Source organism: Maniola hyperantus, chromosome 8 (genome assembly GCF_902806685.2).
Source record: "Maniola hyperantus chromosome 8, iAphHyp1.2, whole genome shotgun sequence".
In the NCBI taxonomy this organism is placed as follows: Eukaryota; Metazoa; Arthropoda; class Insecta; order Lepidoptera; family Nymphalidae; genus Maniola; species Maniola hyperantus.
The window spans coordinates 12770887-12792482 of record NC_048543.1 but is presented as its reverse complement, the minus strand read 5'-3'; the positions used below and the strand labels follow the sequence as shown (position 1 = coordinate 12792482).

The 21596-nt window shown below is 38.8% G+C and overlaps 1 protein-coding gene across 1 annotated transcript; it reads left to right on the top strand.

Moving 5' to 3' along the window:
• Positions 1-19407: 19407 nt before the first annotated feature.
• Positions 19408-20181, top strand: LOC117984587 (spore coat protein YeeK-like). Its single transcript, XM_034971211.2, has one exon. The coding sequence runs from the start codon at positions 19408-19410 to the stop codon at positions 20131-20133; it is 726 nt and encodes a 241-aa protein (XP_034827102.1). The 3' UTR covers positions 20134-20181.
• Positions 20182-21596: the final 1415 nt, after the last annotated feature.

Below are 21596 nucleotides of genomic sequence, written 5' to 3'. Positions count from 1 at the left end.
AATTTCAAATTTGTTAACAATACCTACATAAATAGTTAAAAAATGACAAAAATGTGTGTAACATATTTTTTTAAATAACGAAAGTAATGGCGGATTATTTCTAATTAAGTACCTACCAATTTGGAGTCCCAAGGTGCTGGATTGGCGACCTCACTCCGGAAGGCGCAGCGTTGGAAGACCCCCCCACTAGGTGGACGTACGACATCAAACGAGTGGCAGGGAGCCGCTGGAATCAGGTGGTGCAAGACCATGTCGTGTGGAAGTCCCAACAAGAGACCATGTCCAGCTGTGGACGTCTATCGGTTGATGATGGTGTTACCAATTCACAATTTTTACCCCATAGTCGGTCCTTCAGGCGACATTATGAATCAACATAAAGCCTGGTAGGTATTATACTACCATAAATTTGTCCAACTCAAATTCAACATTAAAATAATAATATTATGAAATTCAGGTAACATTTAAAAAAAAGACTTTCATTTAATTTAGACATTCCTTTGAGCGTAATTTGGACTCTTAATTCGACTATGCCGTTAGACTAGTACAAATTGCGTTAACGTTACGAGATCACAAGACTGATCCAGATTTCATTTAGATAATTGAATGAGCATCTATTCTCCCTGAGAAAAGGTTCGGGGAGCAAATAGAGATGTGGCCAATAAAACAGCGATTTTAATCTTAAATTCTAGCATATATAAACAATTGCGCGACGCTGTCGCGTGTCACCCCGTCGCGCCGCAGACGCGTATCACAAAGTCTACTTTCAAGTTCCCTCGTGTTCTATGGCCACACCATGCGGAACGCTGACTAGCATAGCATCCGATCCCTTCCGTCGAGGTGTGATTAATTCCAAACGTTTACTGCATCTAGTTCCGGACAACCTTTGTTCACATTATTGCTAACCAGAGCCATTCATATAAACAATTGCGCGACGCTGTCGCGTGTCACCCCGTCGCCGCGCCGCAGTCGCGTATCACAAAGTTTACCTTCAAGTTTCCTCGTGGTCTATGGTCACACCAGGCGGAAGGCTGACAAGCATCCGATACCTTCCGTCGAAACGTAATTAATTCCGAACGTTTACTGTATCTAGTTCCGGACTTAACCTTCGTTTACATTATTCCTAACCAGAGTCTAAACAATTGCGCAACACTGTCGCGTGTCACGCCGTCGCGCCGCAATTGCGCATCACAAAGTTGATCTTCAAGTTCCCTCGTGTTCTATGGCCACACCAGGTGGAACGCTGACTAGCATACGATACCTTCCGTCGATTTTAGCGTTTAAACTACCGTGAGTGATTTCCATTCTAAATAATATCTGTCGCGGCTGTACTCACGTGTTTAGTCGACGTTAGCCCGACTAGTTTCGAACCCATCCGGGGTCTTTTTTAAAGGGAGTCTGTTCGCACACGTACCGCGGTTTTGCCTGCGGGCCGCGGGCTGCGGGTTGGGTTCGAAACTAGTCGGGCTAACGTCGACTAAACATGTGAGTACAGCCGGGACAGATATTATCTTCCGTCGAGTTTACCGTACCGTTTACCCTCTCTAGTTCCGTACTTAACCTTCATTTCACATTTGTTTACCAGAACCATTCATTTAAGCAATCGCGCGACGCTGTCGCGTGTCACCCCATCGAGCCGCACTCGCGTATCACAAAGTTCCCTCGTGTTCTAGGGCCACACCAACCGGAACGCTGACTAGCATCCGATCCCTTCCGTCGAGGTGTGATTAATTCTGAACGTTTACCGTATCTAGTTCCGGACTTAACCTTCGTTTCACATTTGTTAACCAAAGCCCTTTTTACCTACGCGGTTCAATTTATTGTGATTGAGCACGGGGATTTCGTGTTTTATGTGTGCACTAAGTAATTGATCGTAAAAATTGTCTTTTGCCAACATAAAAATTAGGACAGCAGCTAAATCTACAAAAAAACGGTCAAGTGCGAGTAGGACTTGCACAGGAAGGGTTCCGTACCATCGCGCAAGAAACAACACTTTCCAATTTTTTTTTGCGGAATTTTCGAAATTTTTAGTACTTATTGTTATAGCGGCAATAAAAATACATACTCTGTGAAAATTTCAGGTATCTATCTTTTATGGTTCACGAGATACAGCCCGCATGTTGCAGTCTGTACGTGGCATAACTTGTTGTCGTTACCCCAAACCCTTACCATTATTAGGGTCATGAGTTACCTTTAGCAATGAGGATTACTACGCAGAGAGAGAGAGAGAGAGGTATCAGCATCTTACGTAACAGAGCAAGCTTGTTATGGCAAAACTAATTGGCGAATGATTGCCTGTAGGTGGACCTACTCGACTGCTGAGGCGTCTGAAGGCGTTATTGACTGCTGTTTAATTAGGCCAGCTGTGGGTGCAGTAGGTATACTGACTAACTAATATTATTATAATAACTCAGAATGTACTATGTTTAGAATAATATAATTCGGACAAAGCCCTCGTATAATTATGATAGAACTTCACTTACAGGTAAGTTCGTTTAATCATATATTATAAACTCCCATTTATTTATTTATTGTGCTCGCGACTTCGTCCGCGTCGACTACATAAATTTCAAACCCCTATTTTACTCCCTTAGCGGATGCCTAGTCATATTAGCTATCTCCATGTCAAATTTCAGCCCAATCCGTCCAGTAGTTTCAATAATTGTGCGTCGATAGATCAGTCTTTAAACTACTCTTATCTTCAGACTAAAGTCAACTGCGACTAAATTTTTATTTACAAATTAGACGAAAATAACGAAACGATTACATAATGTGTCAATTATTTAAAAATAAATAAAAACACGCAGTTAAAAATGTTTTCTCATGTGTATTTCAAGACGAAGAGCACGAGAGACGAAGGAAAGCTAAATAAGGAAAAATCAAAAAAATCGCTGTGCTTATAGCCATTAACCAACTTACGAACAGAACGATATTGCAAAATTAATTGGCGAGTAATTGCCAGCGCTCGGCTGGTTTACGTCTGAAGGCGCCCTGCTATTGACTGCTGGTTAATTAGACCTGTTGTGAGAACACTGGGGATAACTGTGCACTGGGGCAAATAGTGTCGCAAGTAATACCTACGGGCATTATACATGAATCTAACGGTATGTCGACATTTTAGGTTCCTTGAGATGCTACAGACTTCTGGCTGACTGTGGGATTGCAAAACTAATTGACATAAGTAATGGTCAAACTGGTTTACGTCTGAAAGCGCCATTTATTTATTTATTTTATATATTTTATATCTAATTAGAACGGCAGTGCCACTTACACTAACTAGAATATGATTAATAATAAATTTAAATACAAATAAAGGTACAAGAAAAAAGACATAAAATACAAAACGATAAAATGCTATCGACTGCTGATTAATTAGACCTGTTGTGAGAACACTGGGGATAACTGGGGCAAATAGTGTCGCAAGTAATACGTACATGTATTATAAAGCCCCTTTAAATGTAATGGTATATCAAAGTTTTAGGCTTTGCAAAAGGTGACCGACTGATCTACCAACGCACAGTTCAAACTACTGGACGGATCGGGCTGAAATTTGGCATGCATATAGCTATTATGACGTAGGCATCCAATAAGAAAGGGTTTTTGAAAATTCAACCCATAATGGGGTGAAATAGGGGTTTGAACTTTGTGTAGTCCACGCGGATGAAATCGCGAGCATAATCTAGTCATTTATAAGATGCCATAGACTTAAAACAGCGGTGGGATGGCAAAAATAATTGGCATAAGTAATGGGCCAGGTGGTCCGTCCAGTAGTTTGAGCTGTGCGTTGATAAAACAGTCAGTCAGTCAGTTACCCTTTCCTTTGATATATTTAGATTTTGAACAAATTTTCTTGAAATAATAATTCTCAATCTTTTTTCATAATATGTATGAAATTCATAATATTATAATAATTTACGCAATTTGTAAAGCGAAATCAGTACACAGATTGTGCCAGTAAATTTCAGCACCGAGAATAATTTTCTTAGTCTAATGCAGACTAATTCAATCAGACTTAGCTGAATTTTACCAGAATTATTTAGTTTTCGATATACCGAAGTTTCGAATGTATTTCGAGTGGGTGGAATTCGAGTGAGAGTGGAAAAACTTCTACGGAACATACATGGTTGAATTATCGGGAGCTTAGAATTCATAAATGTTTTGCTCGGAAATTTTGGAGCATTCATCTGTAGTGGATCGGAGAGTTTGATATTAATTAAAGTTTTGGAGGTGAATAGATTTATCATGTTTTCAAGTACTTTTAAAGGTATTTTGAGTATTTGGGACGGTAAATTGGCTACCCAATTAGTGAATAAGTTCATAACTACCCTACTTTTTAGGGTTCCATACCTCAAAAGGAAAAAAGGATCCCTCATAAGTAGTCCCTTTGTTGTCTGTCTGCCTGTCTGTCTGTCTGTCTAGATGGTTTCATTTACTACAAAATATTTTATTTAAAACTAGATGATGCTCGCGACTTTGTCCGCGTAGATTTAGGTTTTTCAAAAATCCCGCGGGAACATAGGATAAAATGTAGCCTATGCCCTACCCCGGGATGTAAGCTAACTCTGTACCGAATTTCATCAAAATCGATTTAACTGTTGGGCCGTGAAAGCTAGCAGACAGACAGAGACACACTTTCGCATTTATAATATAAGTGTGAATGGATATCGCCTTTTCCAAAGTTTTTAATAATTACTAACAATTAGGTTTAAGTTTCGTGTAATTACTAACACCAATATGATCCTTGTTGGTCGAAATAAAAACATTTTTTTTTTTTTTTTTTTTTTTTTTTTTTTTTGTAGGTGCTTTATTATTTTAATATAGGTCCCTACACTACCTAGGAGCACAGAATATGTAATAGTACTAACGCTAGGAGCTAACTCTTGTGCTGAATAGGTAGCTATAGCAGTTTGCCGAAACATAAGACAGCCCTCTTGTCAAAGTTAGTAAAGTCATTGTGAAGATACACGGACGACATGTGATAAATTTTATATAAGCTTGCACTTAGACGTTGTGTACCCCTACCTACACCGGAGTGCCAAAGCTTCGCCGAAAGTTTTAAGTGTACCTACTGTGAATTTCATGTGTCCGCCCAATTGTAGCTCGTACTCGGTTCATATCTCCTGTTATAACTTGGGATTATAGAGGATTTATTGTGGCCAGCATACTTTACCTACTCGTATTGTTACTAGCTTTTTCCGCGACTTCATCCGCGTGTATCTATTTATCACTACCCATATTATCACTGCCCATAATTATAAATGCAAAGGTGTGTTCGTTTGTTGGTTTGTTCTTCAATTACGATGCAACGGAGCATCGCCGTGGTTTTTTGCATGGGCATAGTTAAAAATCTGGAGAGTGACATAAGTTTTTATCCCGGAAAATCAAAGAAAGTAAAGTCGCTGTCATTAGCTAGTTTAAATATATAAAAGGAAAAGGTGACTGACTGACTGACTGACTGACTGACTACGCACAATACGCGTATCAACGCACAGCTCAAACTACTGGACGGATCGGGATGAAATTTGGCATGGAAATAGCTATTATGACGAAGGCATCCGCTAAGATAGGATTTTTGAAAATTCAACTCCTTAGGGGGTGAAATAGGGGTTTGAAATTTGAGTTGTTCGCGCAGAGGAAGTCGCGGGAATAAGCTAGTGCGTTTATAAATCCCGTAGCGTAAAAGTAGCTCATGACACTTTCGAAGTCTTTTACTATATCCACGCAAAATATGACGCCTCAGTTGCGATGTGAATTATTATTGGAGGAAATAAAAGTTTTTTTCACTAATAATGCCGCAGACAACAGAAATTCGACGCAAGTCCACTTCTCGACGCGACTCATATTATTATTACCAAAGTAAGTAAGTACCTACTCTGTGACGCGAGCCCAGCACAATGCAGCCTGTTGCTTTGTTTTCATTACGCGTGTAACCTAATAAAGCGGTCTCCTCACTCACAAAGAGTTTGTCTTTTCATTATAAAAATCATATTTGCAGCAAAAAAGCCCTAGGTTGGCTTTTATTTACGTGCTCTGTTAAAACTCTGCGAAGTTTAATTTGATTTTCTAAAAAGAAGTCTGCTGTTGTAAGTATAGGTAAATAGAGTCTGACGCGAAATTCTTAGTTTATGTTTTTATGGTTTCGTAGTTCCTTATCTATGGTTCCTTATTGAACGAGGAAACCTTATAGTTTCATCACGTCCGTCTGTCCGTTTGTCCATCTGGTGTCATTTTTTTTTTTTTTTTTTTTTTTTTTTAATAGATATAGCGAGCAAACGAGCAGGCGGGTCACCTGATGTTAAGTGATTACCGCCGCCCATGAACATTTGCAGCACCAGAGGAGCCGCCGATGCGTTGCCGGCCTTTTAGGAATTTGTTGGTCCGCCCCTTGAATAACCCCATGTTATAATCTAGTGGGAACACCGCCGATGGGAGTTGGTTCCACAGTTTGCACGTGCGTGGAAAGAAGGATCTGGCGCAACGGACGGTCGAAGTGCACCAGACACCCAGATGGTGAGGGTGGAATTCCTTACGGTGGCGCGCGGTGCGGTTGTAGAAAAAAGAGGGTGGAATGAGGTCAAAAAGCTCTTCAGAGCACTCCCCATTATACAGGCGATAGAACACGCATAGAGAGCTAACGTCTCTGCGGTGCTCCAGGCTTTCCAACGAGCCGGTAAGTTTGGGATCGTCCACAAGTCGAACAGCCCGCCTTTGGATCCGATCAAATGGAAGGAGTTGGTACTGGGGTGCTCCAGCCCAAAGGTGGGAGCAGTACTCCATGTGAGGGCGGACTTGCGCCTTATAGAGTAGGAGCCTATGCTCAGGCGCGAAGTACCGCTTTGCTCTGTTGAGCACCCCAAGCTTTTTGGAGGCTAATTTGGCCTTGCTTTCCAAATGATCGCGGAATTGAACCTCGCTCGAAATGTGGACTCCAAGGATCCCAATGCTGTTGGAAGGTGTGAGGGGAGTGCTCTGAAAGAGAAGAGGTAATGTAAAAGGGGACTTTTTGGCGGAAAACGCGCAAACCTGTGTTTTAGATGCCATTGCCATTTTAAAAATAAGCTAACAGATCTGTGAAGATGTAACTTAGCACAATTACATAAACTCGTAAAAAACTTAAATTATACTAGTTACGACGTATAAAAATTTGAAAAAAAAAAGATTTTTCAGTGTAGGTTATAGGTACCACCTAAACATGAAAAGTCAGAGTCGAAAATTAAAATTGATTTACAAATCGAAAAAGGATTATATTTTATGGTAACACGTTTAACTTAATCTTAAGTCTGAGCAAAGTCAAAGTGCGCTCTATAGATCTCAGGATAAGAAAGAAGACAAGGTTTGCTTCAAAAAGTATCTATTAAAATTTAAAACGATTAGTTAAAGAGCCATCCCTGTATTTCTGTATCGAACTGCAAAATATGAATGGACAACTCCAATTTGTTAAATTCGTTCGGAGTTTGGAAATAAATTTAAAAGCGAGCGCTAACTTCAGACCACGTTTGTTTTGAAGGAATTGCTCGCGAGCGATAACTGATACGTGCCCCTCAATACTAATATCCGTTTTAAAATTCTCAAAAGAAACAACACTACTTTATAAATCCGAAATATTTTCTATCGTATCTTTAAGTGCCATAAAACTTGTCAATAGATTTTACTGAAATATTGCATCTTGAAAAAGGACAAGTTTTGGCATATTTTAATGTAGATAACGGTATGTACCACGATTAATTTGGCTTTTTTTTATTTGTCGATATTTCAACCCAATTGCACGGGTCGTGACGGGACTGCGGTGCTATGAGAGATGAAGTTCGAGCTGTCAAAAGCCAAAGCAAACTACCTTCTTTCTTGTTCTTTTCTCACGAGTTTTCCGGGAAACTTTCGATGTCGTACGATGCTGTCCTGGTTTGCATAATTCTACCACTGGTTTCGACATACTAGCTCGTTTAAAACCATCCTCACAATTGAATTGATATGTCGTTAAACAACTAATTACACAACTATTGTCTCATAATCCCGGGCTCTATTCCCGGCAGGGGTGATAATAAAAAATTATGATTTCGAAATTGTCTCTAATTTGGTTTATTATAGACTGCATTGTCTCTTACAGCTATAGTGCGCGTCAGCTGATCGAAATGGCAATCGGGGAAAGAGGCGGGGGACCGCCCCGCACACTCACACGTCACCCGCGCTATCCCGCATCGGGTTAGCGCGGGAGCTGTGCGGGTGTACGGGGCGTCCCCACCCCATTGCCATCTCGACCTGTCGCGTATAGATGAAATAACGGTCAACGGCACGGCTAACTTGACATCGTATGAAAATTAAGCACACTAGTAAAAGTTTAATAACGGTATCGGTTTAGTTGCAAACAAATCTCTAAAGCTACTAAAAGTTGCACACCTACTCATTTTGTATGGGCACCATTATTTGACCTATTGACCACTTTAACAACAAAGGTGTAAAAGGTGAATAGAAATCCATTAGAACCTTACTTCTAATAATTAGTTTATACAATGTGTTTTTTTAAAAATATTTTCTTGTTATCGCATTAATTTGGCATTCGGTATAGCGGCAAAAATGTTCATCATCATCGTCGTCTACAACGTCTAACTCCTAATCAGAGGTCGGGGGTTCGATCCCGGGCACACAGTTCTAACTTTTCGGAGTTATGTGCGTTTTAAGTAATTAAATACCTATCACTTGCTTTAATGGTGAAGGAAAACATCTTGAGCAAACCGCATGCCTGAGAGTTCTCCATAATGTTCTCAAAGATGTGTGAAGTTTGCCAATCCGTACTTGGCTGGCGTGGCGGACTATGGCCTGAGCAACTCTTATTCTGAGAGGAGACTAGTTCAGTCTAGCCGGTATGCATCTCCGAACAGCTTCGGTGGATACACACTTGCTGAAAAACATCTCTTCTCGTCTCCGCTTCAGACACCTCCGCACATCTCCGCTCTGGTGGAGTCCGGGCCTCTAAGGGTTTCTTTTTTCCTTTTGAGGTACGAAACCCTACAACGATAGATGTTGGGGCGCAAGGTGCTAGAATAGTGACCTCGTACCGGTTAGCGCAGCATTGGAAAACCCCCCACTTGCTAGACAGACGACATCAAACGAGTCACTAATTATGAGTTACGATCAATACTTTCGAGAACATTATGGAGAGCTCTCAGACATGCAGTTTTCGTCACGATGTTCCCTTGGTCGTTCAAGCAAAGGATATTTTTGCTTACAGTTAAAGAAGAACTTTATTCTCACTTAGAATTAAATTCACTTACATGAGAAATTTGACAAATAAACAGTAGAGTATCTTATCCACAAATGAACTGCGCGACTTTATACAAAACAAAGTGGGTAGAAATAAAATTATCGCAAAGTAAGCGAGACGGTCAAGTGCGCGGCACAGACAAAACACGGATTACTAGAGATAGCCGCTTTGCCGATAGCTTAGCCGTGATAGCCTAGTGGTTAAGACATCCGCCCCCTATTAGGGAAGTCGAGGGTTCAAACCTCTAAATTTTTAGAGATAGGTGCGTTTTAATCAATCTTCAATCTTCTCATATCTTATCTTATCTTATATATATATATAAAAGGAAAAGGTGACTGACTGACTGACTGACTGACTGACTGACTGACTGACTGATCTATCAACGCACAGCTCAAACTACTGGACGGATCGGGCTGAAATTTGGCATGCAGATAGCTATTATGACGTAAGCATCCGCTAAGAAAGGATTTTTGAAAATTCAACTCCTAAGGGGGTGAAATAGGGATTTGAAAATTTGTAGTCCACGCGGACGAAGTCGCGAGCATAAGCTAGTTAAATATAAGATTTTAGCGAAGCGTAAACGCATTACTGAATAAACAGACCACACCACACAGTCGCAATATATCCTACACGCCAAATTGAACTGACTACTTCGACAGGTTCCGTTCAGACAATAAAGAATAAATAAAGGGAAGCTTAATGCAGAAAGTTCCGCTGTTTCTCCGAGATAGCTCAACCCCTTTCTTCCGGTCGATAAAACTTTTATAAAAGGTGACGTCCCCAATGCATAGTTTGTAGGCGCGGATGATAAACTTTTAAACTTTACGACCGGCTGCGCTGCTAAACGCGGTAACGGTTGAAGTAAATCGTTGGGAATTTTTCCTTGTGTTTGTTAAATTCTTTGTGAACCTGAACAGCCTTTAGACCAGCGCAAAGTTATCTCTCACGGATGGACGGGTGGTTTTTGGCAGATCAGACTGCACACCCAATATTCGTACATAACGCACCTTTAGAATAATTATAGAGACCTAATTCAAAATTTTTGGATTTCGAGTTTGAGTGATAAAACGACTTTGGATGACCACTTCCATTGACTCTTAATAAAATTTAAAAGATAAAAACCCATTGGTGTGTAGATAGAGACAAATTTTGTGTCTTTCTCTCTATTTTGAGTCAAAAGAAATGGTTATCCAAAGACATTTTATCACTCGTCGAAATTCTTAAATTGTGAATTAGGTCTCTATAATTCTAAAGGTGCGATAAATAACACTATGGCAATTAACAATTATTTAAAATGGCATGTTTAAAATTTTAATTTTACATTGATTAACTAGCTTATGCACATGACTTCGTCTGCGTGGACTACAGTAATGTCGAACCCCTATTTTACAGCCTTAGAGGTTGAATTTTCAAAAATCCTTTCTTAGCGGAGGTCTACATCATAATAGCTATCTGCATGCCAAATTTCAGCCCGATCCGTCCAGCAAATTGAGATGTGTATTGATAGATCAGTCAGCCAGTCAGTCAACTTTTCCTTTTACATATAGATTTAAGATCAAAATAATTCTTAAAATTAGAGAATTTATTTAATGTTTAAAAAATTAGTGGCATGACGAATCAAAGTACGCTTTTCCGCCCATCGAATTTAGAAAACAAAGTAAATCGCTGGACTCAGCGGAACTTCACAACATAATATTATCACAAATTTAAAAAAAGAAAAACCGGCCAAGTGCGAGTCAAGCTCGCGCAATGAGGGTTCCGTACTACAGTCGTATTTTTTCGACATTTTGCACGATAATTCAAAAACTGATGCATAAAAATAAATAAAAATCTGTTTTAGAATGTACAGGTGAAGACCTTTCATATTATGATACCCCACTTGATATAGTCACTCATTTTGAAAGTTGAAAATACTAATTATTAGTTCATGGCCACAATTTAATTTTTTTTTGTGTGATCTAACCCTAAATTCACGGTTTTCAGATTTTTCCCCAAATGTCAGCTATAAGATCTACCTAATTGCCAAATTTCATGATTCTAGGTGAACGGGAAGTACCCTGTAGGTTTCTTGACAGACAGACAGAGAGACAGACAGACAGAGAACAAAGTGATCCTAGAAGGGTTCCGTTTTTCCTTCTGAGGTACGGAACCCTAAAAAAGGGTAAAAAATAATTTTTGTACTCTATTATTTTCAAACATCAGTGTCCAGATTTTTTTAAAAGAAATGTTACTTTAAAACTTTCAATTCTACATAACTAGCGTACAAATCATTTCCGAATGGAATGATGTTAAGAATACTAGAATTCGCACGCTGAACAACCGCGGCTGATTCTTTGTGCAAAACATGTTTTTTTGTTAATTTTAACACATTTTATCTTTCGTTTTTCTTTTTATTTAAGTGATAGGTATTTTAATATTCGAATGATGAAATTCGTAGATATACTCAGTACATAAACATTATTTCCTTTTCAAGTCAAGGTAAAACTGCAGAAAAGTCTGAAGTTTTTACATTTCGAGGAGTAAAAAACGTTATTCAGGGGTAATAAATAAACGAAATAAACACGGGCACTCCATTGCTTATTATTATTCACTGAAAGCGTCTTACACAACTTTTCCATCTCCTTAAAAGATCTTTCACGACTTACTTACAGGTACTTTTGGTTTTTATTCCCTTGAAGTGTGTGAATCAATAAATACTTCTTTTTAACCTGTACCTACCTACGTCTATATAGTACGCGACAGGTCGAGATGGCAATCGGTGAGGAAACGCCTCACACACCCGCACAGCCAACCACAGCTAACCCGGTGCGGAGGTTTCCTCCGCCTCATACCCTGATTGCCATCTCAACCTATCTTGTATATGCGAAGGCCCAAGTCTAGCTTTTCTAGAAGCCATCCAAAAAAAGAAGTCAAGCTTCTCAGAAGCTATAAAATACTCAAAATGTGTCCGTTCGTACGCCTAGATTGACGTAAGTCCAAGTACGTCGTACGCCTAGATTGACGTAAGTCCAAGTACGTCGTACGCCTAGATTGACGTAAGTCCAAGTACGTCGTACGCCTAGATTGACGTAAGTCCAAGTACGTCGTACGCCTAGATTAACGTAAGTCCAAGTACGTCGTACGCCTAGATTGACGTAAGTCCAAGTACGTCGTACGCCTAGATTGACGTAAGTCCAAGTACGTCGTACGCCTAGATTGACGTAAGTCCAAGTACGTCGTACGCCTAGATTGACGTAAGTCCAAGTACGTCGTACGCCTAGATTGACGTAAGTCCAAGTACGTCGTACGCCTAGATTAACGTAAGTCCAAGTACGTCGTACGCCTAGATTGACGTAAGTCCAAGTACGTCGTACGCCTAGATTGACGTAAGTCCAAGTACGTCGTACGCCTAGATTGACGTAAGTCCAAGTACGTCGTACGCCTAGATTGAAAACAGCTGCTCAGTTCCTGAAAAGGAGTTATATCTGTGACTTTATTTGCACGTGGGAGTCCAGTCTCATGAAATGGCCTCTTTTAGGAGATGTTTAGTTCTGTGTTTAACTATGGATAAAATACAATAGATTCCCGATCAATTTTGTGACTAAAACACTCAAGAGCCATACTTTACTCAACCGTATATTTTATCTGTCACCCGCAGAACCTCTGAGGGTATCGTGGAATGATCGCCGCGCGCGGTGTGGACCATTTGTTCGAGTGTCATTTGCCTGTGACGTAATATACTAAACGCGTATTGTGTTGAATGATGTCGTTTTTTATTCAAGTCCTTCACTCTATTATGAAACAAAAAAAATATTAAAAACCGACTTCCAACACCACTACAAAGTAAAAAATAACTATTGTTTCTACACGTGTATGTATGTTGAAGTCGGGCGAGCATCATCAGGTTTGAGGGTTCGGACTTGGAGTGTTATCATCAAGCCGTTGCTTGATACCTAAAATATCAATTCACTATCAGAAATTCCCGAATCCCCACGGCTTAGGAGTTCAGTACCTTGCAGCATCAGGATTGAGGAGTTGGGGTCCGAAGTTCAATGATGTAGTCTATGCTTGGCATCGAACATAATATTGCATCATGCAACATTAACTCAATATGAACACTTCCTGAATCTTAATAACTAAGGCGGGCAGTAACCCTGCAGCATCAGAATTAAGGAGTTGGATCCAGAATTTGTTATGGGACCACCACGGAAATATCCTCTGCTGATTAAAAAAATATTTGCAAATCGGTCCAGAAACCTCGAAAAAATCGGTGCATAAAAAAAAGAAACAGGCCCAATTGAGAACCACCTCCTTTTTGGAAGTCGGTTAAAAATCAAGGACGAATGGGATAGACAGAAACATGACAGCCATGTTTCAGATGAAATGCAAAGGGCTTACCTGAAAAATAGAGCGAAGGAAGAGAGGATGTTTTTAGTCCGTAGGCAGTTGGGCAACATCCCAAATGGAGTCTTCCATGTCAGAGGTATCCATGAGGATTTTCCTCCTTCCCAAACTAAAAAAAAAACCTTGACTGAGATCTCACCTGATGCTGCCGTCTGAACTCCAGTTTTCACTAAACCCATACCTACGCTTTATTGGTTGCTACATGGTACCATACAATCGGCTTTTAAGCCGAAGCTTTCTTAATAAAGCTGGCTCAAGCTTTCTTGAGTCATTAAAAAGTACATACAGTACACGGCCGAAAGTAATGTACATCGGCCTTTAGAATGACATTTCGGCTTTGTAGAGCGTTTTCTCTGTCACTTATACCTATATGACGTTTTGTCGGTCTCAACGACAGGTACAACGCTCTACAAATCTGCTGTCCCCTTCTAAAGGTCGATGTACATTACTTTTGGCCGCGTACTGTAACAATAGATAAACTTGATGATTCAAAAAACTCTAACGATTACGAACAGTTGAGTTGAGTTTGAGTATAATGACAAATTCATATTCTGTGTTGAAAATCAAAACTAAGAAAAAGCTTTTATTTGATTGTGAAAGGGAAAGACGTGCAATATCGCAATCTGGTCACGAACCCCGCGAATGATTTATCTTAAACGGAGGCTGAGTGGCGAGATAAGACATAACAAATCAGGGTCGGGATCGACAAACTCCTATAATATAGATATTCCTCGTGACAATTTTGTCAATTTTCGTCTATCTTTGAAAAGTTTTTTTTTAATTTTCACTTGACCATGTTCCTTTATTTTTGGAGTTCCGCACCTCAAAAGGAAAAAAGTAACACTTATAGGATCACTTTGTTTGTCTGTCAGTCTGTCCGTCTGTCCATCTGTCCGTCTGTCGGTCTGTCCGTCGTGTCTGTCAATAAAACCTATAGGGTACTTCCCGTTGACCTAGAATCATGAAATTTGGTAGGTAGGTAGGTCTTATAGCACAAGTAAAGGAATAAATCCGAAAACCGTGAATTTGTGGTTACATCACAAAAAAAAACTATATAACCACAAATTCCCAATTTTCGGATTTACTTGTTCTACAAGACCAACCTTTTCTTACCAAATTTCATGATTCTAGGTCAAAAGGTAGTGCCCTATAGGTTTTCTTGATAGACATGACGGACAGACAGACAATGAAGTGATCCTTTAAGGGTTCCGTTTTTCCTTTCGAGGTACGGAACCCTAAAAAGGAATAAACCATTATTAATATTATACCTACACGTATATACAGGTAAACATAGTCATTTCCGTTCTGTCATAAGTCAAACATATTTATTTACTGTAACCAGTCAAAGCTAAGAAAACTCAAAAAAAAAGACATGACACACTTACACCATCACCTGATGGTGTAAATGGAACTTACCATGGATTGTGAGTACAGTTAGATGTCTGCTTAATATCTTGACCACCATAAGAGAAATTATCTTCATTGAAATCATACAATTGAGTTAAGTGCAGTGAAAGCAAGTAGTAGTCCCGTTAGGTTAGTTAGTGCAGTCATATGCCTATTAAAATGATTTTTAGGGTTCCGTAGCCGAATGGCAAAAATGGAACCCTTATATAGATTTGTCATGTCTGCCTGTCTGTCTGTGTGTATGTCACAGCCACTTTTTTCCGAAACTATAAGAGCTATACTGTTGAAACTTGGTAAGTAGATGTATTCTGTGAACCGCATTAAGATTTTTACACAAAAACAGAAAAAAAACCAATACTTAGAACTGAAACTCAAAATTTTTTTTTATCAAACCCATACTTGTGGGGTATCTATGGATAGGTCTTCAAAAATGATATTGAGGTTTCTAATATTATTTTTTTCTAAATTGAATAGTGTGCGTGAGAGACACTACCAAAGTGGTAAAATGTGTGTCGTCTATATATGCTAGTTATTTTATAAGTCGATAATAAGTCGGTAATAAATATTATTCTTAATCTGAGCTTAAACGTTTATGCTCCGTTTTTTTTTTCGATACAAGTTAGCCCCAATCTCGCCTGATGGTAAGTGATGATGCATTCTAAGACGGAAGCGGGCTAACATGGAAGGGGTATAGCACTTTTTACTAAAAACACACCCCTTTGGTGTCTAGACGGCATCGTACCGGAACGCGTAATCGCTTGGCGGCATGGCATTGCCGGTAGGGTGGTAACTAGCCACGGCCGAAGTCGTCCACCAGACCAGACCAGAAATTACGAAATCATAAAATTCTAAACCCCTACCGGGAATCGAACACAGGTCCTCCCACTAATAAGACCACAGCGCTTACCACTGCGCCTGCGCCAGGGAGGTCGTCAACGGTTGTGGATGTCTTACCATTGCAACCTCACTTTTATATTTGCGAAAATATTTTTCAATCTATTGCATCTCGTCTGGTGCAGCATAAAAGAACAATCTGCATCGCGCTTTTGAAATTTAATCAAAACAACAATAGAGAGAGAGCCAATTCCATAGGATGGACGTATACTTAGATCTTGTACGCAGAATATCCGGTTTTACAAAACAAACACAATACCTGATGCCCGCGACTTCGTCCGCGTGGATTTCAGTTTTTAAGAATGCCGTGGGAACTCTTTGATTTTCCGGGATAAAAGGTCTTTATCCTTCCCCGAGATGCAGGCTACCTCTGTACCAAATTTCGTCAAAACGGGTGGGTCGTGAAAACCTAGCAGATAAACAGACAGACACACTTTCGCATTTATAATATTAGTAAATACAGACATATAAGTATGGAACATAGATATGGATGGATTATTCGACGAATTGTTACTAGCCCTTGACTGCTATCTATATACTAATAAATAAAATTGAAGTGTGAAATAACTACCTGTACCATAACTGAATCGCACTTTTTAAAATTTTTGTCTGTCTGTCTGTTTGAACGGGCTAATCTTAGAAACGGCTGCACTTATTTTGACGGGACTTTCACAGACAAGTAGAGGATAAGCAGGGAGTAACATAGGCTACGTTTTTCTACCTATGTACACCTAAATCTCCGAGATGACTAAACCAATTTGCGTAGTTTCTTTTTTAATTGATAGAGAAACTTTGCGAAATTGTTCCATAAAATCCTGATGCTGCAGGGGACCTGACCACCTAAACTGATGGGATTTAGAAACTGTCTGTTATAAATTGATATTGGAGGTACCTACCATAAAGACTATCAAGATTCAAGACTATCGTTGAACTTGAGGACCCAACTCTTTAACCCTGATGATGTAAGGAATTGCATTCCTAAGTCGGATAGAAAAAGGAACGACTAAACCGACGCGATGCCGCTTGCTTCCAAATCCTACTAAAAATTCTATTTGCATTGGGCTTTGAAATCGGTATGTTATTTGCCAGCGGGACAGGAGTAAAGAAGGCTGGTAGAGACTTAGAAAGCCGCGAGGGGTGCAACGGATTGACGTGATTGTTTTTCATGGATATAGTTTGAACATGGATGAGTTTGTTGTGGGCTCTTCTCAGACCTGGGCGCGTTTGGAACCCTCGTAGCTTTAGTTTTATGTTTGCGTTATAATTATCACCACTATATCTTACAAATCTAACACCATACCAGACCATCAATAAGCGTAATTTATTACCTATTTTGAATAAATCATTTGACTTTGACTTTGAATTTGATAGTTAAAGACCTGGAAACTGTAGAGTGACATAGGCTATTTTTATCCCGGAAAATCAAAGAGTTCCCACGGGGTTTCAAAAACCTAAATCCACGCGGACGAAATTGCGGGCATCATATTCTACCTACCTACTATTAAAATATTTTCACAGATATAAACGGCACAATTTTTATTCAAAAAATTCTATCAGAATAGGGGGAGGTGACGTAGAAGGCTTCAATTCCATCACACGACCCCTCAGGGACAGTCGGGGCAGTTAACTTTCAACTGGTCTAATATATTTCATAATTTAACTTCACAACAAAAAAATTCAAGACGTTTCTCTGGATTCTTGGAGAATACCTACTTAAGTGCAATTTCAATTTTCAAGTTATTAGCTTTGGTATAAAGTTGTTTTTTCTTTTGTCTATTTTATTTTTAAATTTTTACTAAAATATGTTTTTATTTCATTACACAGCACATTTTTTAGGATTCCGTACCTCAAAAGGAAAAACGGAACCCTTATAGGATCATTTTGTTGTCTGTCTGTCTGTCTGTTTGTTGGTCTGTCAAGAAACTTACAGGGTACTTCCAGTTGACCTAGAATCATGAAATTTGGCAGGTAGGTAGGTATTATAGCAGACATTCGGGGAACATCCGAAAATCCTAAAGTGGTAAAGGAACACCACACAAAAAAAATGTGGCTATGAACTAATAATTAGTATTTTCAATTTTCGAAGTAGGTACTAATTATATCCTATGAAACAGCTTTACCTGTATATTGTAAAACAGGTTTTCATTTTATTTTTCATGTATTTGATTTATATTCCAAAATTCGTAGAAATACGACTGTAGTACGGAACCCTCGCTGCGCGAGTCTGACTCGCACTTGCCCGGTTTTTTATTTTAAATATAATATTATATGGTATCGAAATAAGCCGAAAACTCGCGACTACGGGCTGTTCCTATTGTTATTTTTGATTAAATTTGGAAAAAACTCGGATTGCTCCTTTATGTCCCTGCACCGGACGAGGTTGGAATGGACATGAAAATATTTTACGCCTACACTACGAAATAGCCTTTGACGGGATGTGCGAATACGTTCCTGGTTATTCTATACAACGCTGGGATCGTCGTTGAGCTCATCGTTGAGTTTGGCCTTGAAACTTACCTACTTGACACGCAATTATAACAACTAATGAAACGAAAAACTTTAATGATACAACAGCTATGTACTTACGATTGTTTTATTAAACTGGGGTGTCGATCCCACTGCCAGAGTTCTAGAGTTACGACTGCAGATCCCGCTTTTATATGCTTTCTTACATCTCTAAAAGGACAACAGAAGGGCAAAAAAGCTGATAACAGCGGAGTTTGAAAAAACAATTATTTGAATGTTCCCAATTATAAAACTACCAGAATTACCAATCTATTCGTCAGATAAAGTTTATTTAGCGGTTGTGAAACAGGACCTAAGCTAAGTATTATGTTTTCGATCAGCATTGAAGTGTGTGAAGCTGTGTGCTTAGAGAATAGCACATCAGATATTGTTCCACACGTCGATATAGTTAGAACTTTATATATTTAAAAAAATACAATATTGAAAGAGTGAAAACTGAAATATTTTTGGACAATACTTTAAAAATGTATAAGTAAATGATTTTTTTTACGTTTGTATATTATAAATAATTATGGTAGTTCGTTTCTGAAATGTCAAATTGCAATGAAATAGTATTACATTTTAAATGAACTCGTAGTAAATAATATGGTTTTGCACTAACCTACTTGTTCTACATCCTTGTGCTTATTATTTAAATATCTGTTAAACTATTCAAACGGAAAATGCTTGAGCAAATCTCCATTAATAGTTTATCTTTAGAATATTTTCGTAACATGCAAGAATTCTAAACACAATATTGTAAGTAATTAAATCACAAAGCATCACACAAGCAAAGTTGATTAAAATCGGAACACAATTGAGAATTCGGAATCGAAACGGTCCAGCGGCCGGAACGTGTCCCTGAACGTTGCGCCAAAATTACTAAACGCTTTCCTCATCTACACTAATCGACTATAAAAGAGCCGATAACAAACTATCAAAGCATAGACACAACAATCAACATGAAGTTGATTGTTGTAGCAGTAGGATTGTGCTGTCTTGTGGCGGTATATGGACGAGAACTTGCCGAAGATGAAAAAGATCTCGTAGCTGCCGCCACGAAGGGGCACCACCACGAAGAGGGCGGTGGTAAGGAACACCATCACCATCACCATCACGACCACGGTGAAAAAGGACACAAAGGCCACAAAGGTCACCATCATCACCACAAAGGTGATCACGGTGAACACAGCAAACACCACCACGACGAACATCATCACGAACACGGTGGTCATCACAAGAAGCACTGGGACGAGCACGATCACCACGGCGACCACCACGAAGCCGGCCATCATCACAAAGGAGACAAACATGGCCACCACAAGCATCACGACAAGGGAGAGAAAACCGACGGCTACCATAAGAAATATCACAAGGATCACTTCCATAAAGACCACCACTTCTACGATGACCATCACGATGAAGGCAAACACCATAAGCACGGACACCATGAAGGACACCACCATAAACACGGAGAACACCACAAGAAGGGAGGACACCATGATCATGGTCATCACGAGCATCATCACGGTAAAGAGGGCCATCATGACAAGCATCATCATGATGAGAAGCATCACGGCCACAAGGGTCATCATGGTCATGATGAGCATCATCACGGCCATCACGATCATGGCAAGAAAGGTGGTCACAAGGACCATAAGGAATGGGGCCATCACAGCAAGCACTGATCTCTATTTCAAATTCAACTGTGATATTATTTGTAAGAATTTATACAACTTGTGTTTAACATAGCAAGTAAGGTAGTCGTTGCTTCCTTTCCTATTTATATCTTCCAATACTTCTCTTCATAGTTAAGTTTCTAGAAGACCAATGGCTGTGCTCTTTTTCCTTGAAACTGTTTTCTGTCTAGAATTTTATTTGTTATGTTAAATTCTAGTAATTCTAGTGAAAGACTTGTGTTGCCTTTGTTATTGTTACGGGTTTTGTTACTTTTGTAAATAAGCAAATATTTTATAATAAATGATTATCAAATAATGATTTCGTTGCATATTATTCAATAGACATAATGATCTTAAGATAGCAAAAACATTTGACTCAGAAAAAAATCGCTGTTGGAGATAAAATACATTTTTTTTTGAAATTTTAAGAATGCTTATACAAGGTTTCAACTTGACACACTTTTTAAACTTAGTATCTACTTAATAGGCAGTTAATTACGTGAAAATAAATTGACCTCAGACCCCATTTATTATTTCTCCAGTGAAGCTGCCAATAATTTTATCTAAGCTAAATATTTAACTAATTATCCAAAAATTATCTAAGTAAACTATTGATGCTAAATATACAGCAGCGCATGTCAATAAGCTGATAATAATAATGATGATTAGCTTATCTAATCGATACTTAATGAACTTAAGATAGTAAAAACCTTAGACCCAGAATAAAATTACTCGCTGTCGGAGATAAAATATACTTCTTTTTTTTAGAAATTTTAAAAATGCCTATACAAGGTTTCAACTTGACACACTTTTTAAAACTAGTACAGTACTTAATAGGCAGGTAATTACTTGAAAATAAATTGACCTCAGGCCCCATTTTATTTCTCCAGTGAAGCTGTCAATTTTATCTAAGCTAAATATTTAACGAATTATCCAAAAAAAATATCTAAGTAAGCTGAAGATGCTAACTCCCGGCAGTGAATGTCAATAAGCTGATAATAATAATGATGATTAGCTTATCTAATCGATATATTATAATAACTTGGTACCAAGGATTTGAACGATGTAGTTGTTTTTTGTATAATTCTGTTGGTGGTTCAATAAAAAAAATTGTAAAAGTGACTACTAGTAGGTAGGTACAGTTCGTAGTTCCTAATTCCTATCTGTAATAAACCCTTCAACTCAAAAACACTCTCATCCAAACCACGGTACGCTGCTCGTCTTTGTGACAGTTAAAGTGTTTATCTGCTGCTTTTTTCAACTAAAAGAGGCTCTTGACCTACCTTTAGTTCAATTATACCGGAAATATTAAAATACCAATTCAAGACTTTTTGAATTAGAAAATAGACATGTATGGTTGCTATATTCATCATAATATTATAATTGTATGTATAGATATATAGAGTGGAACTTATCTTAATGTGGATTAAAATAGTCTGCCGTCCTATTTCTAAAAAGCGGTCAAGTGCAAA

Bases quoted from the DNA above. Each gene is read 5' to 3' on its own strand.
- LOC117984587 (XM_034971211.2), top strand. From the start codon at position 19,408: ATGAAGTTGATTGTTGTAGCAGTAGGATTGTGCTGTCTTGTGGCGGTA.